At 39.6% G+C, this 23,480-nt stretch overlaps 2 protein-coding genes across 5 annotated transcripts in view; one reads left to right on the plus strand and one right to left on the minus strand.

Moving 5' to 3' along the window:
• The window catches only part of LPIN3 (lipin 3), a 61,612-nt gene extending 53,852 nt beyond the window's left edge, over positions 1-7,760 (plus strand). For 2 of the 4 annotated variants that reach the window (XM_087720379.1, XM_014064898.2), the window contains exons 16-20: positions 113-199; positions 2,072-2,224; positions 2,564-2,678; positions 2,819-2,922; positions 4,700-7,759. In XM_087720379.1, the coding sequence (XP_087576505.1) occupies positions 113-199; positions 2,072-2,224; positions 2,564-2,678; positions 2,819-2,922; positions 4,700-4,844 (604 nt within the window). In that variant the 3' untranslated portion in view covers positions 4,845-7,759. Of the gene's footprint in view, positions 1-112; positions 200-2,071; positions 2,225-2,563; positions 2,679-2,818; positions 2,923-4,699 lie in introns of all 4 variants that reach the window. The other 2 variants (XM_014064972.2, XM_087720380.1) reach the window with 2 other exon arrangements.
• Positions 7,761-10,670: 2,910 nt separating this feature from the next.
• Positions 10,671-23,480, minus strand: part of EMILIN3 (elastin microfibril interfacer 3) — a 37,840-nt gene continuing 25,030 nt past the window's right edge. The window contains exons 3-4 of the mRNA XM_087720381.1: positions 18,876-19,126; positions 10,671-14,036 (exon numbers count right to left, since the gene is read on the minus strand). Of these exons, the coding sequence (XP_087576507.1) occupies positions 12,142-14,036; positions 18,876-19,126 (2,146 nt within the window). The 3' untranslated portion in view covers positions 10,671-12,141. The remainder of the gene's footprint in view (positions 14,037-18,875; positions 19,127-23,480) is intronic.

A 23,480-nucleotide genomic window follows, 5' to 3' on the forward strand; every position in this document is an offset into this window, starting at 1 on the left:
CTGCATGTCCAGTTATGAACATTCTGCTATCACTGTTGCGTCATATATAGAATAACTTGCAGTTACATTGTGTAGAGTTCATCATATACTTGGTTGTTTTTTTCCTCATCAGGTCTGATGCTCTAGGGCATATCTTGCCACATCTTGGGAAAGACTGGACTCATCAAGGCATTGCTAAGCTCTTCCATAAAATCCATCTGTAGGTATTGGTAGTTCAGTGATATGAAGATAACACTATAGTGTACAACAATAACTCTATTAACTTGCTGATCCTTTTAAAATATTAGATCCCAATTCCCACTTCCAAGGCAAGTCAAGCTAGCTCTCCTTTTTGTTACACATATGCCAGCAAGCAAAATATTTTTAGATAGGTTATTGTTATATAAGGTGACTGCTGATGATGTGTGATGCATAGAGAGCCGAGGTGGCGCAGTGGTTAAATGCAGCACTGCAGGCTACTTCAGCTGACTGCAGTTCTGCAGTTCGGCTGTTCAAATCTCACCGGCTCAGGGTTGACTCAGCCTTGCATCCTTCCAAGGTGGGTAAAATGAGGACCCGGATTGTTGTTGGGGGCAATATGCTGACTCTGTAAACTGCTTAGAGAGGGCTGAAAGCCCTATGAAGCGGTATATAAGTCTAACTGCTATTGCTATTTCTATATCTCATGAAGATTGAATCTTTTGTTATTTTTGAAAGATTAACTTTATTATTGAAAGTTAAAAGAATCTTCTTGCATACTAGCCATTGAAAATCATGCATCTGCCTGACTTAATCAATTAGATAGTCTAAGTCAGAGTTCCCCAACCTTTCTGGCTTTGCGGACCAGCGGTGGGGGGGGGGGTTTCATTCCACGTGAGTGGCCAGCAAGCAAGCACAACTCCATTTGTGCAGGCGGCTTGCACACATGCCCACCGCCCACACACATGGAGCACACATGTACCTGCACTCCCGCTGCTCACGCAAGAGGATTATTAAAATCTATTAAAAATGCATTTGTTGCTATTCAATTATTTAGGAAGCATTGTCTTGAAAATATTGCTTTTGGTATCAACTACATGATTAAAACCTAGCCAAATTGCAACATTTTGCTGATTTGAGCAAATCCTCCCCCCCCCTCCAAAAGCAAAGTAGGGTTGGACATGGTTAGTACTTGGTTGGGATGCCAAAAGGAAATCCCAGGGCTAGGTTAGACTGGGAAGTCATAAAAAAAGGATGATAGTTTATGACAAACCATTTCTATACAGCCCCAAGCTATATGTCCAAAAATTCTCCATGTGTTGAATTTAACTTGAAGGAATCATAATAATTTCTTCATAGTAATTTATTCACCTTATTTGCCTATAGTGACACTGTGGTGGGAAATCAAATTTGATTGGCAACATTATATCTATTATAGGATCCCAGATTTATTTGGATTTTGCAGGGGGAAGGACGGTGGCCTAATGCAGACCATAAAAGAACACTAAAGTAGGGAAATATTCATTTGAAGAACAAATATACAGGTAGTCCTCAACTTACGACCACAATTGAGCCCAAAATTTCTATTGTTAAGTGAGACATTTCTTAAGGGAGTTTTGCCCCATTATATGACCTTTCTTGCCACAGTTGTTAAGTGAATCACTTGTAGTTGATAAGTTAGTAACATGACTGTTAAATGAATCTGGCTTCCCCATTGACTTTGCTTGTCAAAGGAGACCACATGATCTTGGGACACAGCAATGGTCATAAGTACGAATCAATTCCCAAGCATCTCAATTTTGATCACATGATCAACCTACAAAGTGAAAAATGGTCATAAGTCACTTTTTCCAGTGCTGTTGTAACTTTGAATTGTTACTAAATGAACTACTATAAGTCGAGGACCACCTGTATTTGATGTGGAGAGGTATTTTAGAAATACTCAGAGAATATTACTTTGTTCTATTGCTTTCAAATGTGTGTCCCTTTGACCCAGTTGTAAGAGCTGATCAGGAACAAAAGCAGTTGTACCATTCCTATTGGAGAGGGAGATCAGATGAGAGGGCTGTTAAGCAAAATGGCTTTATTCCATTTGGTATCATCTCCATTCTAGCAACGGATACAAGTTTCTCTATTGTTCAGCCAGAGCTATTGGCATGGCCCACATCACCAAAGGATATTTAGAATGTGTCAATGACCAAGGTTGGGTGCTCCCCAAAGGACCAATCCTGCTTGCACCTAGCAGCCTCTTCTCAGCATTTCACAGGTAAGTATTTCCATGTAATGGAAGAGGGTGGGTGTGTCTTACATTGAGTGAGCACTGTTTTACTGCTTTCTTCGGAGATCACAGAGATGCCTAGTAGTGGAAGGATGGGATGTTTGAATAAGTATCACCTGGAATTCATTGATTATGATTCTACATAAGGAGGAAGATGAAAGCTGTAAATTAAAATTTTGGTTTGCATCTGGAATTACAACTTGGTAAACAGGTGCTGGAAATTAGTACTTTACCATTACTTCCTCCTCCATTTAAATTCATAAGTACTTGACCAGGAAGAGGGAAAAGCAGTTCACCTTTCTAAACTATTTATCCATTGCTTTATAGGGAAGTAATTGAGAAGAAGCCAGAAGTGTTCAAAATTGCCTGTCTGACAGATATCCGAAATTTATTTGGTCCCAATAGCCGGCCTTTTCATGCTGCGTTTGGGAACAGACTAACTGTGAGTATCAGCAGAATGAGGAACATGTGTAGTAAAGGGAATGTATAAAGGAAATATCTTACCTTTGATGATTATGATTATGAGGATGATGATGATTATTATTATTTTGACATATATGCTGCTTGTGATTTCTTCAACAGGATGTCTATGCTTACAAGGAAGTGGCATTGCCAGAATCCCGCATATTCACTGTAAATCCCAAAGGGGAATTGACCCAGGAACTCATAAAAATTACCAAGTCCACGTAAGTTTGCAAATCAGCCCATTCTTTCTCAGTCTGTAAAGCACCTTGAAGTTGTAAAAAACAATTTGCTTAAAACAAAACGTGTAAATGGCTAATATAGGGCAAAACTATGCAGTGAGAGGGTTCTTTATCATGTGATTCAGCTGAAACATTTTTCACCTCTACCAACATCATTCAATCATATACAGCACAGACATAAAGCTTTCTCCTAATTGTGCTGGATTTGAATGCAATCCTGTTGGATACATTCTAAAAGGTTTTCCCAGCACTCCATCCAAATCCAACACAATTGGGAGAAAACTTTAATAAAACCTGAACTTATAAAACCTAATCTACATTTAAATTACATCAATTTTATTTTTGCCTTGGCTCTTTCTAAAAAGTAGAAATAGCAAGGGCAAAAATAAAATTTATCGAATTTAAACATATATTTTATAAGTTCAGGTTTTACTAAACTTAAACAAAGTACCATTTCCCTATTCTAATTTTTACAATTATTCTATAATTTTTACAACTTCTGAAGGCACTTTGGATGTAATTTCAAAGGCTACATGTAACCTGGGCCTTCAGACTGTGCACTAGCATCTATAGAGGAAATTATGGAAGCATTAATGGCAATGTCAGTGTATTATATGGCAAATGTTCCTAAAAATGATATCGCAACCAAAAAAAGCTTATTATGGGTTACCACTATTATTGGAAATCTCTGTAATGGGTTTAATCGGAGATCCATAGTTCAGGAGTATGTGCATAGGATGGACGTAAGAGTATAATTGCATTTATTAATATTAAAATAATAAATAAACAACATGAGTAAATACAGGTAGCCCTCGACTTATAAGCGTAATCGAACCCAACATTATAGTCATAGATAATGCTGGTCATTAAATGGGTCACCATGAGATCAATCTAATTTTATGAGGTTTTTTGCAATAGTTATTAAATAAACTGATTATCTGCCATGAGTGGTAGTTGTTTTTTGTGTGTGCCAGAAACAGGAAATAAATGCCAGTTTCTGGCAAAAAAAACGTAAATCATAATCATGTCTCTGTGAGATGATGCAAACAGCTATAAATGCGAGCCAATTGGCAAGCGCCCAAATTGTGATCATTTCAGAAGGGAGCCAGCCATCCTAACTTCAAATCCAGATCATAAGTGCCTGTTTTGGGGGGTCCCAGGAGTGGGCTGCTGGGGGTTTGCACAGGTTCAGTCAAGCCTCTAGCTAGGATTCTGCCCAGTTCAGTGAACCCCCAAATACCATCCCTAGCTGGCCAAGCCCACCCTGCCATGCCCATTCCACCCTTCCCATCCCAGGAGTCTCCATGTGGCCCGTTCATCATACCAGCAAAGTGCAGGGCCCATGCAGAGGCTCAAGAGTGGGGGGGAATGGGCCTACCAGAGGTTTCAGAAGTCCAGAAACAGGCCTGTTTCCAGCCTCTGGAGGGCATCCGGAGGTTGGGGAAAACAGTTTTCACCCTCCCGGAGGCTCAAGGAAAGCTCTGGAGCCTGGTGAGGGCACACACACACCCCTTGGTGCAGGAGGCCGACTAGGCCACATCCCCCATGGCCGCGCCCACCCAGCAATGGGGCAGCTAACCCATTGTTGCAATTTTTTAAACGGGTCCTGCATAACTATGAAAAGTTGCTAAGCCACCAATTATACCAGGACTACCTGGATTTGCTTTCTTAATACAATTTAGGAAAGTTGGGTACGTTGAAACTATAAATGTGCAAGAAAAGATGCTTGTTCTCTTTAATTGTTCGTGTCCTCTTCTAGGTATGAGCGCCTGGGTGAAGTGGTAGAATTTCTCTTTCCACCTATTGGCAAAGATATGAATGCTTCCATGGCTTCTCCAGAGTTCAGCCAATTCTTTTACTGGAAACCACTCCTGCCTACCGTAGACTTTGAAGACTTTGTCTGATTCTTCAGATTCCCAAAGAATCCTTAACTTTTGGTCCTCCAATGTGATGGATGGGCAGCAAAATAAAGCTTGCTGTTTCTCATCCAGTATGCAACCTTCCTTAGCCTTTAAAAAAGATGTACATTTGTAGTAAGGAGCATCTCGTGTGGAAATGTGATCTTTCAACCCCAGATTTAACTTATATGCTGTATTTTCAAGAAATGTGTATTTGTGATGTTTTTAAGTGATTGTACTCTAGTCTTTATTCTTAGATTGCAAATAGGCTTCATGATGTTAATAAGGGCTGAAAGCGTCCACGCCTTTCATCCCCCAGTGTTTGGGGGGTCAACATAACTCAGGGGCTTGAAGATAAGCAGCTTATACAGATTATTATTCTACTCACCAGCACAGTGCTTTAAAATCTAGTAAACCACATTTCACCTAGACGTTAGTATTCTACAAGAAATGATGCCCTTTTCATAATGCTTTCAATACTCTGCTGCTTTTGTTGATTACAGTATTATCTAATATGGGTAGAGCATTCTTTAAACATTACTTCTAAGTACTGTGACTTTTTTAAAAAAATATTCTCTATTGCTGCTCTGAACTAGACCCCTGGTTTTACAGAGTCTCTTCTGAATCCTCAACTCTCTCTCTTGAATGTAGCAACAGGCATGAATACTGTGACTTGCTGCAATGGGATATTTTAATTCATGATGATAAAAGAAAAATGTAGTCTCTGACCTTATGGTAATTAATGGCCGCCAAATGCTTTTCTTTATGAACTATTATATATATTTTTATAATGACTTTGTTAGTGATATAGTCAAAACACCAAATGTCCATTAGCACGGTAGTTCTGAAAATAAAGATTATATATTCTTTATCACAAGAGCACCAATAATAAAGATGGAAAAAGTGCAATACAATAAGCAAAAATCACTCGTTTTGTAAGATTTGTGCAGATTCCCCCTCCTCCCCATTTATAGTTTTGCTGTGAATTTAATGAAAATTGAATTCAGGGGACCAGTTCTTGTTCTACTTCACACATGATTTCCTCCTTCGTTAAATGTAGATGGAGATACAATGAACAAAAGTGATACTTCACTCATGTCCTATGAGCCATCTATTTGCAACGCTCTATGAATTTCTTATGGTCTTCATTATACATACCTTGTTTTCTATCAAGAGGAGATGATTTCTCGTTATGAAATATATGCTAGATATGCTGGCATTCCAAAGTTTGGCATGAGTTTAAAGCATCAGGTAGCAAATGACATAAAGAGTCTCAGCTCCAAACTCTGAAAAACTGCAGAAACTATTTTCATATGAAGAGAACACTAGGAAAAAGTGTTCTCTGTCATCCCTGTTGCTATGTGGTATCCTAAGCAACAATGACTTCCCATTCTTAATCCCAATACTTTATAAACCTCATTTTAACATCACATGTGATGTGAATAGTACATTAGTGCATACTTAACTTGAAGAATCCTGTACATTTGAAAACTTACTTGTAGCTACAGTTTCGTATTTGATAACTTAGTTTTTAATATGCTAAATTAGTGTGTAATAAGATTCAGAATGTTATCAGCACTTATTGAATTCGGATTTGAACATTATCGAGTTTATCAATCTGATTTGTACAAATGGATTGCGATTGGCCAGATGTCCAGCATACTAAACCAGAATGTGATTTGTTTGTTAGTTTGTTTTTGGCCTTGCATTATAAATTAAATGATTAATATATCATTGGGCTGAACACAGTTCCTGGAGATTATAGGGGCACATCATTTCGGTTCCCCCCAAAAAACAAATATATAATTGAGATTTTGGGTTTGAAGACTGAAGAGCTAAATAAAAGAATCCTAACTCAAAACCAATTGCCATGCTGGATCTGTGCAGGCTGGAGGATCTAAGATATCATTTTTCAAAACTGAAAGCTGATGTATTCTACTTTAGGGGAAAAAAGGTCTCCTTTTGAAAGATTTGTCCAATCAAATCCTTAGTTTTTAAAAAAATCAAAGAATGGGGAGAATTTTAATTTCCACAGGGGGAGGGAGAAGCATCCCAAATACCTGGTCATGAGTTTGCCCATAATGAAGAGATGTTCTTCTGTTTAAATTATAGTGATTGATTCCAAATGTGTACATATGAGCATTTTTTTTTTTACAAACCTAGACTTCCTTTCAGTGGTGTAATTCTCTCTTGGTTTGGTAATGGCGTGATTTTGCAAATTGAAATGTTACTTCCATAAAATATAAATTATAGCTATATCTACACATTTCTTCCATATTTTTTTTACCAATGATCCAGAAAATAACATTGCTGGTCAGTTTTTTTCCATTGTCTCAATATCTTAAATGTCTGTATAGTTTTCTGAGAATATATCTTTAGAAGATGTTACAGTAATACAATTCTGGAAAAAGTGGTGAGAGTTTCCTCTCTTCCCCTACCCCCAATAGAAACAATTGTTCGGTTTTAACTATAAACAAATGTACATTTAAAAAAACAACAACAACCAGACTAAACAAGGTTATCATTATTGTTACAATTATGGTCACAATCTACCAGAAACAACAAATAAATTTGAAACTTTCACAAGTTGACATAATGCCTTCTTTCTCAAACACTTCAGGGGAAAAAAAACCTTTAGTTTGTAAATTGGTGGTCTGAAAATGGATTAACTACAAGTTTGGAGTCTGGAATTGACAAATGGAAGGTATATTATGTTCTGTAATTCTTAATAGAGGTCACTCCAATAGCATGTGATAGAAACTAATGTAATAATACTTCCAAGAAAAAGGGAAGAGGTTATGCAATTGTCAAATTGGTCTATTCATTAATGATAAACCAATTACAACCTCCACATTAGAACTGTAGTATCTCCAATGCCTGGAAGTAAACAGGATGCAATTATAATTTCATAAGTGTCTCTAATTTTTTTTCATAGAAAGTGGAGACTTCAACTCAGAATGCTGAACTTATATTTCATGTTCAAAATACTAGATAACTTAAGCGTAAGTTTAATTGAAACCAGTTATAGTTACTTCTGGTAAATGTATATACAATAAGATCAATTGCCAGGCCAAAACCGTTGATTATGAAACCACTAATAAGTTCCAACCTCTTCACACCACCACCCGATGAGAATTTGTTGCACAAAAGAGAGGAGGAAAGAGTGAAACCAGTGCCCTCTTCACAGGGAGTGCAGAATGTTTCCGAAAAAGTGGATTGAGTTCAGGATATCACTCATAACTAATGCCACCAAATTCAAACATAAGAGTGGAGAAGTTGTCAGGTCTATTTGAGGGGAGGCCTAGAACATACTGGTGTTGTTAATCTACTGGCCTGAGCCACAAGGCTTGCCAATTGCTCTCATCTTATCAAGACACTGTCATCTCTTCAGCATCCTAGATGGGTTGCCATAGTGACCTCACTCACCTACCACTTTCTGAATGTATTTTTGCTTAATTTTACATGCTTTTAATGTATTATTTGGGTCTCGCATATGCTCCACAGCACTATCAAACTCAAGGCCCATGAGTCAGATGCGTCAAGCGCTGGCCATGCCCATACCTGGTTTAGCAAATAGTGGGGGAAGTTGCGATACATCATGTGACACCACCGTGACATAGGTTTGACAGCCCTGCTCTACAGGGTTGCTGCTGTTGGAGGAAAGCTATTAGATGCCATATTGGGGCTTCTCGGAGCAAGGAACCAAGGCAACACTATGGAATTGCAGTCTCACCTTTATCTGAGGAGCCCTCAGAATGTAACACTGAGATAGCGGATTTCTCTTAGATTTGCATCAGGAGGGCATTGGATGAAGTCCTGAGATCAATATTAATTAATGCCCTGATCTGTTGCCCGAAGCAGCCATTGAATCTTCCTTGATAATAGGGCCATCCAGTTCTACTTGCAGAATAACACTTAATTGCTCTATTGGGGGGCTTGGAATTTGAGGATAAATAACATAAAGGTTTCAAATCCCTTTCTGATGGGATAACTTTCAGTACATATGTTTATACTGTCTGACATAATGTGATATATTTTCTCAGTTTAATAAAAGCAACATTTACATAGCTGATTTCAAGTGTTTCAAAGCATTTCATGCACATTATCTTTACAACAACTCTGCAAGGTAAAAAAAAAAGGGAAAGATGAATGGAATATACTCTGGTTTAGAGCAAAGGTTAGGCTGGAAAGATTTTTTTTTCCTAATAAACCTAAATTCCTCTAGAAAAATACAAGATGCACTAGGATAATTTGTTCGTTTTCATTAAGAGTATTAACTTTCTTCTTTGATTTTCAATTTTGCTCATTATTTCATTATCAGAAGGGGCAGTTTTTGTGCACTGGAATAAAATTATCAATTTGGATTAATTTCTTGGGTACCATTCATCAGTAAGAGTAGATCATTCCTGATTGCCCATTGGGCTGCTAGACCAAAAAAGAAAAAGAAGAACAACAAAAGGAACTAGCAACTTAACTATGAAGCTACAGTACACTAGGAAAGCATCTCTTGATCCTCTTCATTAGCAATTGATTAGGATAAAGGTTGCGAATTAGCTAAGAGAAGGGTTAGGAAATGAGCTGAAAAGGAAAAAATACATCTTGCCGCAATAACTATGTACAGTCTTGCTTACACTTCCATTTCTTCATATAAACACAAGCACAGTTTTCCATCCAGAGTTGTCACCTGAGGCACAAATGACCAGGTTCAAATTATATTTCGGACATTTTATGCAAGGACTAGACCGCTTCAGAAATCTCTAATGCTGGGAGAGGTGGAAGGAAAGAGAACAACCTGCAATAAAGTGGGGGGACTTGATTATAGGAGTGATGGGTGAAAATCTTGAAGGACCAGGTCAGTGACATCCTTCAAGAATGTTAATTTATGTGTCTACTAACACTTGAGGTCAGCTTGATCGCACAAAATCAATCCACCAATACACATAGTTGTGTATTGTGTGAAGAAGGTACATATAGAAACTAGCTCTTTTAGGAGTCGCAAGTAGAAGGGCAGATTTTTGGATCCAAAGGAGGAAGGGCCCTTCAGACCTAGTGTGGGCCGTATGAATTAAAATAGTCACAGTCACGGGTACTATTAGAAAACCCATGCTGGATCCAGAACACTTTCCTACTCTGAATCCAACGGCTTGTAACTATTACATGGGAGCCAATCTAATTTGTTCTTAATTACTGAATGGCAAGCCCTTCTATGAAACATATTCTCTAGCCAGTATGTAATGTTATGTAATATTGTGCGAATTTCCCAGTAATTTCATGTAGTCTTCATGTGGAAGCAAAAATATAAAAATGGGTCCAATCATAGGAGAATAGTATAGAAGAGACTTTCAGCTGCAGAACAAAATTAACCTCAATAACCTCTTATTGAGGTTTATCTGAAGCTGTGTTCTTCTGACATTCTCTTGAGCATCAAGCGGTAGTCATACATAGCAATGGATTAATACATTAAGTTTGACTTTTCTTATTTCTCAGTCTTAAATTTGGTTCACCGTGATTCTGTTTCAGTTTGGGTCAAAAAAAATTCCTTTTAAAGTTAAATATATTACATCAATATTGCTTATAATTTTTATATGACATTAAAATATATTTGTCTGATATTTCCACTAATGTATGTATTTTATGCATGTTTCCCACACACCCCTACAAACATAAACACTTTCTGTATTGCTGAACGGGGAATAATATGAATTTTGAAGAATATTTGCTTCTACATGTAGATTAATTGAAATGAAGTAAATGTGAACTAAACTAAATTGGATTGTTACATGCCATTGCTGTTACATTAGCTTAAGAGCAATTCCTTTGAAAGGAATCATTCTCAAAAATAAATAAATGAGAATAAACAGAAGAGGAATTGGTTGTTCAAGAGTGCCCAAGAAGAAATCAGATTAAAATACAATGGGTACAATAATAATTATCTTGTGCAACTGAACTTCTTCCATTTTTATACAAAAATAAGAAGCAACAGTATAGTAATGCTACAACACTATATTATGCATACTTTCTTTTCTTTTGTTCCTAGGATTGCAACAAGCTACCTATTGGATCTAAATCAGTGACCCGCGCTTTACCATCCTTCATGCAAAGTCAGATTGCACAGTTTTCTTGAAAAATTCAGTTTGATTATTGTAGGACAATGCAAAAAGAAGCGAAAATATGTTCTATACAAGGGCATTGTTTTATCTTTTACAACTCTTATCATGCCACTGACCTACATGAATACCCCAGAAGTTCGCATTAACTTTGATGCTATCATGTAGAATTCCAATATATTGGAGATTGGGGGGTATATAAAATGGGTAGAGGAAGTCTTACCTTAAATCAGAGCCGTCACATGACTCTAGATTTATGGTGGTGAACCTATGGCACGCATGGCAGAGATGGCACACAGAGCCCTCTCTGTGAGCACACGTGCTGTTGCCAGCTGTTCTTCGTGGGCAACAGAGTGCCTGAAAATGTCCTGAAAAATGGCCATTTTTCAGGCCCTTTTCAGGACATTTTTGCTTCAAAAATAATCTGAAAGCACTCCAAAAAATCCCTGAAAAACGCCCCCAAAACAGCCTAAAAATGCCCCAAACCTAAGCCATTTTGGGGGCATTTTCTGGGCCCCTTTCAAGCCCTTTTTGGCCTGACAAAACACCCTGAAAACTCCCTGAAAAACACCCCCCAAACCAGGCCAAAAATCACCCTGAAAATGGCTCTGAAAAATGGCCTGAAAAAATGGTCCAAAAACAGGTATGCATGTGCCAGCATGTGATGGAAACCAGTATGCCGGCATGCCGGCACGCATGTTCTGATTGGGCACTCAGTGCTGAAAAGGCTCACCATCACTGCTCTAGGTATTGTACTATGGCCTCTGAAAAGATTTTTGCTTCCAGTAGATGAATACATTTGACAGATATTGGGTTTCTTTATTTCAATCCTTAAGTATTAAATTGTGATTTATTCCCAAAGCAAAGAAACCATTTTTAAAAAAGATCTGTCTCCAGTTTCCTCTTGAAATGAACTATGTATTGGAAATATAAGGTAAATATGACCTGAAATATGGGAAGGCACTTTGCTATGTAAGTACAGTTGGTAAATATCTGTAGAAAGAACAGTTAATGGCAAAGATACTTAAATTGTAATTTTAAAAAACCATACCGAAGAAATCAGGGAAAGGACTATAGCAGCTTTTAAAGTTTAGTGACCTTCCCCCTCTTGAAAACCAAAATAAAACAAAAATCCTGGTACCATCTCTTTGGAGTCTGTATGATATAAGTTAGGTATACTTTGGACCCAATATAAACTAATGTTGGTTGTTTTTCAGCTTGCCTTCTAGAAGACCAACATCTTCAGATAGTTCTGTAATTTTTGCTTGGCAATCCAACAAGTTATTCTTGAGCACCGTTATTTCCTCAGAGTGAGTAGCTAAAGTTTTGTTAATATGATTCATGTAACCCCACATACTTCCTGCATTGTTTTCCAGTTCATTTCTGATGTGTTCCAGGCTTCCTGTCACACTGCCCAATCGGCCACACGTATCTTCTATTTGGGCCACACGGTCATCAAATTGGAGCACTTCTTTCTGCAGGCCGAGAGCCAGACTTTTGCAGTTGCTCAAGTCATTGATGATCCTGGATCTCAGCCTTTCAAGGTCTCCCTTTAGGTTCAAGACACGCTTGTTACTGAAGAAAAGCTGGGAATCTTGATTACTGATCATTTCTTGAAGTGAATGGACCTCATCTTCTATCTTACGCTCATGATCATCCAAGGATGAGTTAACATGCAGTACTGAGTCAGAGTACTGGGAAACAGAATCCTTCAGCCCAGTTAGAGATTTAGTCATGGTGTTCAAATTGATCTTTAATAATGTGATCTCACCTTGCAAGGTTCCAGCTGTTTCCTCCTCTATCCGTCTCTGCATCTCCAAGATAGTAATATTGAGTTTATGCAGCAGATCTGAGTTGCTGTCCATCCTTAGCAGTAAATCTTGATTCTTGTTTTGGCAGTCTTCTATCTCTGTACGGAAGATTTCTACATCTTTGGATTTGGAAGTGCAACCCAACAAGCAAGTGGTCTCCAAGTTAGTCAGTTGGCTCTGTAGTACTTCCATCTTCTCTTCTGTTTCCCTTGTTATAGTAGCAAGCTCTCCTTCCAAGAATGGCATTACAGCTCCATCTAGCCCCACTGCAGAACTGACATTATTCACATCTCCTACAATAGTTATGAGCCTTTCTTCCAAGGTTGTAATTTTGTTTTCAAAAAGAGCTTTTGTGCCATCTAGCTCTGATCCCATCAAACCTCTCATGGTGTCTTCTACATTAGAACAACAACTTCCTATTTCCCTCTCTGTAAAATTCAGCCTAGCCTCAAGGTCCACAAAGCGTCCTTCAAAGATGATCCCCAACGTGTCGGGAGACAATTCATTATCTACCCTAGAATGTAGATTCTTCTGAGACTCAGAAATACTATGTAGGCCTTTTTCCAAAATATCCATCCGTTTGGTGAGGTAGTTCAAGTTGCTGCAGCAGTTTTCTACAACTGTCAGTCCATGGATCTGTGTTTCCAGTTGAGAAATGTCTTTTTTGATCTCTAGTTCTTTGCCATCCAAGATCTGTTGAAGTCGGAGGTTGGCTGCTTTCTCTTCCTCACACTGCTGTTTTACTTCCTTGATCTGGTAATCACAGGTACTCTGAATATTTATCAGTTTTTTCTCAAAGCCATCCAAAAGCTCCAATCTCAGGTTGCTAAGCCTGTTGTCTATATATTCTTCTAACATATCAATTGAAGTGAGTGGTGAAGGCCAAGCTGATTCCATTAAGTTTTTGATCTGCCCATCATGATCTAGGACCATGCCGTGCACTTCTTCAAGTAGGTTAGTCTTGATTTTCAGTGAATCGCTCATCTCAGTCACTTTGCCTAGAATCTCACCCACAGGTGGATAGGGGGAGAGCTCAGCTTTGTCTGCAGCATCCACGATTCCCTCAGGAATGATTCCGAATCCCATGGTTGAATCAGGAACAGTTGGACTATTCATGAGAGAGCCAATCATTTTACTCGTATCTTCCTGGATGGCAAGTCGCAGGTGATCCCCCAAGCCACTCACCATATTGTATAAGGTATCATAAGACTGTGAGAGACGCCTGACCTCCTCTTCCAAGTGGTCCAGTCTCTCTCCAAACACATTAGGAATTTTTCGACCTAGGAACAAGATATAAACAGAAATAATGTGATTATTACCCTTTTGTAGGTACACTTAGATGGTAATTTTCTGGATTCAGGCCATGCTATCTATCAGGGGATGTTATTATTATAAATGTTATTGTTAATCTTAATTGGGTTTGTTTTTTGGATACTCTATCTAATTTTTTTTAACTTTTGTAATATGTGTTTTTTAATGTTGTACACCCCCCTGAGTCCTTGGGTGAAGGGTGGCATATAAATCCAATAAACCAAACCAAACCAAACCAAACCAAACCAAACCAAACCAAACCAAACCAAACCAAACCAAACCAAAAGCCACTGCAAATTGTGTCTTCTCAAACAAAGGATTAGGCCTATGTGTGTAATGGTATGTGAGAATGACCTTGGGAGACAGTAGAAGAACCACAAATTAGACAAAGTGTTAAACAAGTGCCAGCAGTCTGCAGAAGAAGAACTGGAGATATACCAAACAACTGAGAAGGGACCCTCCCTAGCTTTTAGGACCATAAAGATGGGAGAGGAGAGTTGTACTTTGAGACTTGCAAGATTCTGTTAATGTAACTTTATCATAATTTTAGAGCTAGTATTTCTGAGTGTGCTTCTTGCCTGGACTACCTCACAAGGCTGAAATGGGAATGTCAAATGGCATTTGCAATAGTCCAAAAAGGCTTCTGTGCACATGTCACATCCTTCTACCTTGCAGTGGTGCCAGAACAAGTTGAAATGAATGAATACGCAACATGCCCACTTTGCTTTTAGAAGTAAGAGGGCACGGCTGCTTCACCAGCAGTTTTGGGGCTTCAAGTTTTTGTCAAAACAAGTCATCCATTTGCAGATCTGCCCAGCATCCAGGGAATGGAAACAGCAGTCAGCCCATTGTTATCAAGAGCAAAAGCAGCTGAAATGACTCCTAGTAGCCTCTTGAACTTATTTAGAGGCAAGTGAATCTGGCAAGTTCAATTTATTTTACTTTTCCATTTTACTTTTGGTTTAATCCATTTCTGTTTTTGTTTATTTTGTAAAAAAAAATCACATCAAAATTGAATATATTTTCATTGACATTATTTCTAGTGAACACATTTAATAGCCTCATATATGCATCCTCCCATTTCACCACATTCAGCATTTTTGTATACGTTTCATTAATTCATCTAAAATTCATCTAAAACCAGAGGTGGGTTCCTACCAGTTCGCACCTATTCGGTAGAACCGGTTTGTGAAATCTACCAAACCGGTTAGAAGAGGTTCCACCAGTGGACCCGGGAAGCAGGCCACACCTACAGAAGAGGTTTCAAATTTTTTTGAAACCCACCACTGTGTAAAACTTTTCTGGAATTTACTATTACATTGCTGAACAGAGCAAAGTGTGTGTTTCAAAGAATTGCCCTTCTGTTTTCTTGTGACTGTGGGTCTGTGTGTGCACAAGTGAGCCTTTGGTGGACTTCCCTCTCCAGGAGTTTAATCTGAGGAATTGAGATCCAAGCTTCAAAGCAGGAACTTTTCAAAGGTGCCTGTTTTTTTTAACTCCACAGAGAACTACAGTAGCACACAAATACAGAAGGAATAGATCAGACATCCAGCCTTTGCTTATCAATGGAGCCTGAGCAGAGAACATGGCCAGCTTTATGTTTCTGGGTGTTATCTTAAAAGAGAACCTGACCTGGGCAGTCACATTGCAGCAAAGGGCCCAGCAGAGATTATACCACCTGAGACTTCTCAGGAAACAACAACAGAATGAAAAACTGCTGGTGACCTTCTATCGCTGCACCATAGACAGTATTTTAACTTACTGCATCTGTGCCAATTGCACAGTGGCAGATAGGACAGCACTCCCGTGGGTTAACATCATTGCCCAGAGGATCATTGGTTGCCCTCTCCCTTAAGAAAGTTCAAAGTTCTTGAAGACCCATTTCATCCTGGGCACCCTTTTTTGAACTATTACCATCTGGCAGATGGTACAGGATAATAAAAACAATGCTGGAAAAGAGCTTTTATTCCAGGGCATTAACCATATTGAATTCTATGGTATAGTGCAATATCGAGTTTTCAATTTCAATTATATAGAATGTAAAGAATGCATGTTTGTGTTTTTATTTTAATAGTTATAATGTACACTGAAGACAGCATTTAATTTTGTTGTACCATGTGCAATGACACTAAACTAAGCTAAACTAAGCTAAACTAAGCTAAACTAAGCTAAACTAAGCTAAACTAAGTTAAACTAAGCTAAACTAAGCTAAGCTAAGCTAAACTAAACTAAACTAAACTAAACTAAACTCCCCATGCTGGATGGGCAGAAAATGATGCTTTGTCTAATTTCCTTGCCTTCTTAGAGTGTCGAGGGGTGAATTCCCTGTTTTGCTTCTGGGTTTTGCCTTGCTCAGTGGCACCAATTGCTTTAAGGCAGGGAGTCCCAAAAGATTAAATCAGGCCTTCTGTCCTCCAATTGTGGGCCAGGGAACTAACGTGTAACCGGACCTCTCTCCCCAGTCAGGAAGCTGAGATGCAGGTGAATGGAGGCTCTTGGCTTCTCCAGCCCCTTCTCCCTGCCCACAGTCCCCAGTAATGCCAGGTGGTTTTTGGGAAGCGAGAGAAAGAGCTGTGCATGTGTAGCAACTGCTGCCCAACACAAATCAGCTGCTAGTTGTATGTGTGAGGTGTGTGTGTGTGAGGGCTTATTTCATCTATTCTGGAGTGCCTCCTGGCAACGTAGTTTCTATGGTTCACGTTTTGTCTGGTTTTAAAAAAAATCTTTTTAAAGACTTGTTTGAATTTTGCCCTTGTTCCTTTGTTGTCATTGTCTCAACCATGCTTTGGAATTTTGTTAATTCTGAGTGTAATTTGTTTCTGTGGGTCCAGAAAGAAAAAACAAAGAGAAAGTTATGTATTGTCTATGGTTCTATCTATGTATTTTCAAACCCACAGTAAAAGAGAAAAAAGAAAAAAAAGAATTGCATTTCAGTTTGAATAGTGATCTGAATATGTACTAAACAAATTTCTCCTCTGTTTCTATGTACTGAATAGTCTGACTGGGTTCATACCACACAATAAGTTATAATATAGCTTGTTTGGATTTTCAGGATGTGCGAAATATTTCCTTTTCTTCTTTCCCCCAGCTGTGCTCAGGTTATTTTAGGGTTAGTAGCTTTCCACAAATAAATCTTTTATAAACGGAAAAAGGTTGTGATGTCCTGGATGTTATATGAACTTGAAATAGAACATTCATCTAATAATTCTAATTTTATATGAGATATGAACCCAGTTGTGGTTGATTCAATAAGCCATAATTAAACCAAATCATGGTTTTGCACACTACAAGACATCATAAGGCTAATGGTTTTTATCAGAGTCAGGAGAACAGCCATTATCTGGGTACTAAATGTTCAGCAAAATTTGTCATTAATTAACTGTGTTTAGCACCTAGTATCTATACTGAGATTAACTTTAAATTATAGATAGCCTGTGATTTTTTAGATGTAATGATTTGCTCCCCATTCCTGCTTTTTCCTTTGATGTTATCAGGTAATTTCTGCAAAAATCAAAAGTTCAGCATTATTTTGAGTCATATCAGTGGATGTTTTGAAAAAGTCACAAATATCCAAACATGTTTTTTTTTAAAGTTTTAACCACAGGTACAATTGCTTTTATAAAAATACAATATAAAGGTGTATGGGAACAATTAGGGGCACGATGGCTCAGTGCTTAAAGTGCTGGGCTTGCTGTCTGGAAAGTCAACAGCCCAGGTTTGGGACCTGAGCACCACACAATGGGGTGAGTTCCAGTTACTTGCCTCAGCTCCTGCCCACCTAGCAATGTGCAAGGATGCAAGTGCAAGTAAGTAAATAGGTACCACTTCAGTGGAAAAGTAAAAGCGTTCTGTGTGCCTCAGAATACAATCATGCTGGCCACATGACCACATACTGTATCTTTGGACAATGCTGGTTCCCTCAGCTAAGAAATGGAGATGAATACTCTTCCTCGAGTTGGACATGACTGGACAGGGAGATTTTCACTTTTATATTTATGGGCACTATGGAGGCATCACAATGAATGAATTACTATGCATGGTAGGTATCCTGTCTTAATTTTTCCAGTAAGCCAGACTTTAACTTAGGTAGGTAGGTATGAACATACAGATATGTGATGTGTTTCTGTTGTGGCCTCTCGGCTGCTGCCCCCCCCCCCCCCAGCAGCTGAATCAGAGGAAGAGGATGTGTGGAAATCAGGATCAGTATCAAGGCAACCTGAGAGCTCCAAGGGGGAAGAGGGAGTGGAGCTGGCAGAGACAGAGAGACAGAGGCAGAGCCTGGGCCATCTGTCAGCCCTCAGTTGGAGAATCAACAGCCCCAGGTCTGGAGGTGGCTGATGAGGAAGAGGAGGGACAGTGCCTGATGCGCAGATGCGCAGAAGGCAGAGAAGAGGAGAGAAGCAGGAATCTATGGGCTGGTCCTTGAGATGGAAGTGCCGCTGCTGGTAGTGAAGCCCCACCCTAGCTCTGGGGATAAAAGGCAGGAGGTGGAGATGAATAGATGTGGCAGACAACTATTCTTCTTCCAGCCGGCCAGACTTGTTAGCCTGCGGTGAGAGAGAAACTTTTTGCCGGGAATCCTGGCGCTCCTAATAAAGGAATCTTTGAATTAACTTCAGAGGGCTTGTTGTGTTTGGGGAGCTGGGTCAGAACAGTTTCAATCAGAGGCTGAGCAACAAAAGTTGTAAGCCTGTGCTTGTTTTTGCACGTCCAACATATCTGGATAAAAAAGAACAAGAAGCACTGGCAAGATCATAAAGATCTCTTTTGTGATCTTTTGTGTGACAAACTCAGATTTGGATCCTCACCATAATTATTCTTTTTTGGTATAGGAAAGGAGTCCACAGGGATTTTGGGGTGAGGCGGAGCTCTGGGACCTGGAAATATCTTCTGAGTTGGAGGCATCTTGGGGCTGGGATGCTGGGATGGAATTCCTGCTTGATTAGTGGGATTATCGTGATGGCATCCTTCTCCCACGAGACCCGGGCAGCATTTCCATGCTATTTCAGTGACTGTCTTGTATCCAATCTTGTACCTGGGTCTGAAGAATGTGCGATACCTAATAGCCAGGAATAAAGAAAGACAGAGCAAAACTGTGAGTTAAAAATGTGGATATCAATATCTGCAACGCAAGGGTCACAGAAACCTAAAAGGAAATGATGATGGATTATGGACTCACATACAATTTTAGATTAAATTAAGATTATATGAAGTATTAGCCTTCCAAGGAGGATTGGCAATGAACTCCCATACTGAACATTTGTGCAGTGTTTAGAATAGTTTTACAGTGCATAGTTATGTCTTAGAACACTTGACAAACCTCTGACTGGAAACAAGTGAAATGATGAGGCACAAAGAATATAAAAAAGACGGAGACAAATAAAGAAATAAATCAGTCCCAACTATAATTGTAAGAAGAAATTAGGAACATTCTGAAGTTGCTTTTCCAAAAGGCACCTGGAATGTTTTGGGGTTTCCCCCCTGAAAATGTTTTGATTCTTATCCAAGAAGCTTCTTCAGTTCTCTTGGATGTTTGTTTCTTGGATGAGAAGCAAAACGTTTTCAAGGGAGAAAAACCCAAGAAAGTCCAGTTACCTTTTGGAAAAGCACCTTTAGGACAACCATGATCTGGATGACTGAGAATCTCCATACACCAAGTAGGAAAATCAAAATGAATAGTACTTTTTTTTTTACTATAACTTCAAAATGTATTTTAACACTAGAGGGCAGCAACTTCCATACATAAGAGTGTGCAACCTTGGTCTGCTTAAATTGCAATACAGGATCACAAATCACTGTATCAGGATTGTTAAACTATCTGTAACCCATATTATTCCAGAATTTGAAAATAAAAAAATAGTATAAAAAATAAAATACAGAATTTGAAAATAAAAAACAGATCAGGTGTTCAGACAGTGGATAGTGGCTATTTAAATGATCAGATGTTAAAATTAAAGCACCCTAATTGGTGGTACTTTGGCCACCTAATGAGGAAGAAGGACTCACTGAAGAGCCTAATGCTGGGAAAGATTGAGGGCAAAAGAAGAATGGGACGACAGAGAATGGGGGAGCTGGATGAAGTCACTGAACCAGAAGGCGTGAGCTTAAATGGACTCCTGGGGATGATAGAGGACAGGGAGACCTTGAGGAAGGTTGTCCAAGGGGTTGCGATGAGTCGGACACAACTTTGCAACTAACAACACAATTGGTGGCTAGCCAGCCTTTACTTGAGCACAGCAGGTAAAGAAGAACCCACCATCTTTCTGCATAACTGATTCAGTTTTTGAACTGCTTGTACTTTTGGAGTTTTTCCTAAACTTCAAACAGAAGAAATGAATTCTGAAATGAACTCTATGTGGAAGTTATCCATGTTCCATATTACCTAATGAGCTTAATTAGATTGCACAGATAAACACTTTCAAATCACCTGACATGACTTCAGCAGCATCATATTTTCCTCTAGAGACAATCCATAACAATTCCGCTCAGAAATTCTGATGTCACCGGTGAGACTTTAACAGAAATACTTAAAATTACTACACCGGTGAGTGATATGAATGTATAAACGCATCCTTGGAGATGCTCAAATCTTTACATTCATCTCAGGGGTGGGTTTCTCACCCCGTTCCAACCGGTTCGGCAGCATCCTCGTGCACGCGCGTACTAGCATCTGTGCAATGCTCCAGCTGCTCCTGGAGGATCGCGCAGGTGCTGTATGCGTCCTGCCCATGCGTGGAAGTGCAGAACTAATCAAACCAGGTAAGGAGCGCGGGCAGGCGGGTGCGCCCTTCACCGTTCCCGGAAGTTACTTACTTCCGGGTTCGCCGACCAACCGGTTCGCAGGGACCGCCGCGAACCGGTTGAAACCCACCCCTGATTCATCTATTATAATCCATATAATGACATTGATTTTTGAAATCCTTCACATCGGTTGTAATAATACCATGTGCTAAGACCAATTATGGACTGTTCTGGTGAGGCATAGACATGCCGGTTGAACATCAGAGAGAAAGTCACAAGGCTTCGGAGTTGTGGGATTGTGTGAGCAGATGCCGCAATTCTCAATGCACAGCCTGATTATGCCATACTGTACCCCTTATTGTCATATATGCATACTTCATGCTATTAAGCTAATGTTCTACATATCTGCCAGGCTAAAGATAATCCTCAAGCAAATGCTATGGATTAGTTTCAGATGTAGCCCTGATCTGAGGCATAGCCTGTCATTCTCTTCTGTAACTGAAAGTCTCCTGTTGTTTTACGAAATAGCTAAGAGCGTCATGGGTTGACTCCCGCTATTATATCTCATTGTCAGTCCTGTCATAAGACTCATTGGGCAGGCATCCTCTCTAATCGATGGGCTGTGTTAACACCAAATATAATGAGGTTCCTGTACGCATGTACCTCTGCTGAACAAATGTTTTTGGCAATTCCTCTGTTATTTTCTGGCATGGAGGATACTGGAAAAATCCTCAGCTTCTGGCAGCCTCTGCTTGGGATTCTGCCCTACGTCTGTGTGCTGTTGAACTTGCCATAAGCTTCTGTTTGCCTTTTATTTTGTTGGATGATATGTGGAAGATCGAAGAAAGTAAGGCCTTGGGGAGATTTGCTCCCTCAAAGGAATCTCTCGGTTGCTGTGATGAAGCATTCTGGTGCGTGTGGCACATACAAACACACACACACACCACAAAATAGGTTGGATGTAGAAAAAGCTGCTGTATTGGACCACTGCCAACTGTTTGCCTGGCACACAAACCATCACTCTGGCTCCCCGCAGACATCTGGGCCACTGCCTGGCTTTTTGTTCTGGCCAAAGGTCAGAGTTGTAAAAAGAGCAAATCATTTCACAGACCAGAGGAGGAAAACAGCTGGCATCAGATCTCTTCTAACAGGCTATGCTGCTATTTCCAGTTAGAAGCGAGACTCTTCTTTTCAGGGGGGAAAAAGATGCATCTTCTCAAAGTGCAAAACACCTCCACTTCACGTGTCAATAACAGGAAGTATTTATGGCAGCTGAATAAACAGTTACCCGTGGCCCCCATGTTATAAAAAAAAAAGCTCCATCTACTTCTTAATTTCCCAAGCTATATATAAATCGTGTTAGGATTGCTTTGGCTCAGAAAACATTCCCCTCTTTCTAGCCTGGAAAGATAAGACTGCTACTTCCTCATGAAACCATTGGATTATTAATTGAGAAGGTAACACTACTACCAAAGGGGTGGGGTGGCTCAGTGGATAAGACGCTAAATCCCTAGCACCGCATGACAGAGGGAGCTCCTGTTACTTGTCCCAGCTTCTGCCAACCTAGCAGTTCGAAAGCATGTAAAAATGCAAGTAGAAAAATAGGGACCATCTTTGGTGGGAAGGTAACAGCGTTCCATGCGCCTTCGGCATTTGGTCATGTCAGTCACATGACCACGGAGACATCTTTGGATAGCGCTGGCTCTTCGGCTTTGAAATGGAGATAAATACCGCCCCCTAGAGTCGGGAACAACTAGCACATATGTGCAAGGGGAACCTTTACCTTTACCTAACACTACTGAATTAAAAGTATCAACAGTAGCCAACTACAATGTTTAAATTCAACCAATGGCAGAATCAGGGGTGTCCTTGGAGGAACTCAAAAAAAGTTGAGAAGACATCTGTGACCTCATGATTGAGGCTTGATCCCCTCAAACCCTGAGAGACTCCCGAGCATAGCCTCCTTTAGTCTAGCCCTCTACCCTACCTGGAAGAAGATATTGTATTGGTCACACAGTCAGCCAAATGCTTAGACTGGATTTGACATCTTTGTCCATATATTGAGTCCTTCCCAAGGACTTGGGATAGGCAGCTGTTGTTTAATGGCATTAAATGTACATTTGCAGGATGCATGAAGTTCCAGGTAGAGCTGACTTTTACAATTGAGTGATGGTGATTTTGTCAGTGCTGATGGTGTTCAAGTTGAGCTCCAGATGTTTTGGGATTGCACCCAAAATGGTATTGTCTTTGCTTTCTTTTGCCATTGGTGTTCTACTTCTATTTGAAGATCTTTGTCCTGCATGATCTTTTTGCCCAGTTCTTTCTCTTCTCTTCTGCTGTCTCCAGATACTGCAACATCTGTATCCTGACCTCCACCTCCTCCAAACTCAAGGATGTCCTCCCTATTATAGTCTCCCAAAGAACATCCCTGTGGGGTGGATTGGGCTGAGAGAATGATTAGCCAGCTTTCATTCCCAAGGGAGGCCCAGAACTCATTGTCCTCTGGTTTCTAGGCCAGTACTCTCACCCCTTCACAAAACTAGTTTTCAGTAATAAACACAAGATGGCTGATCCGGTTAACAGCACTGTTGTTTATTATTATTCTAATTGTCCAAAATGAACATCACAGTGTAATCAACTTGGTGTTGACACCATTGATTCAGGCACGGACT

The sequence above is a fragment of the Thamnophis sirtalis genome, unplaced genomic scaffold, assembly GCF_051295495.1.
Source record: "Thamnophis sirtalis isolate CommonGarterSnake01/CBP01778 unplaced genomic scaffold, rThaSir2_p1.2 scaffold_7, whole genome shotgun sequence".
NCBI classification, from domain to species: domain Eukaryota; kingdom Metazoa; phylum Chordata; class Lepidosauria; order Squamata; family Natricidae; genus Thamnophis; species Thamnophis sirtalis.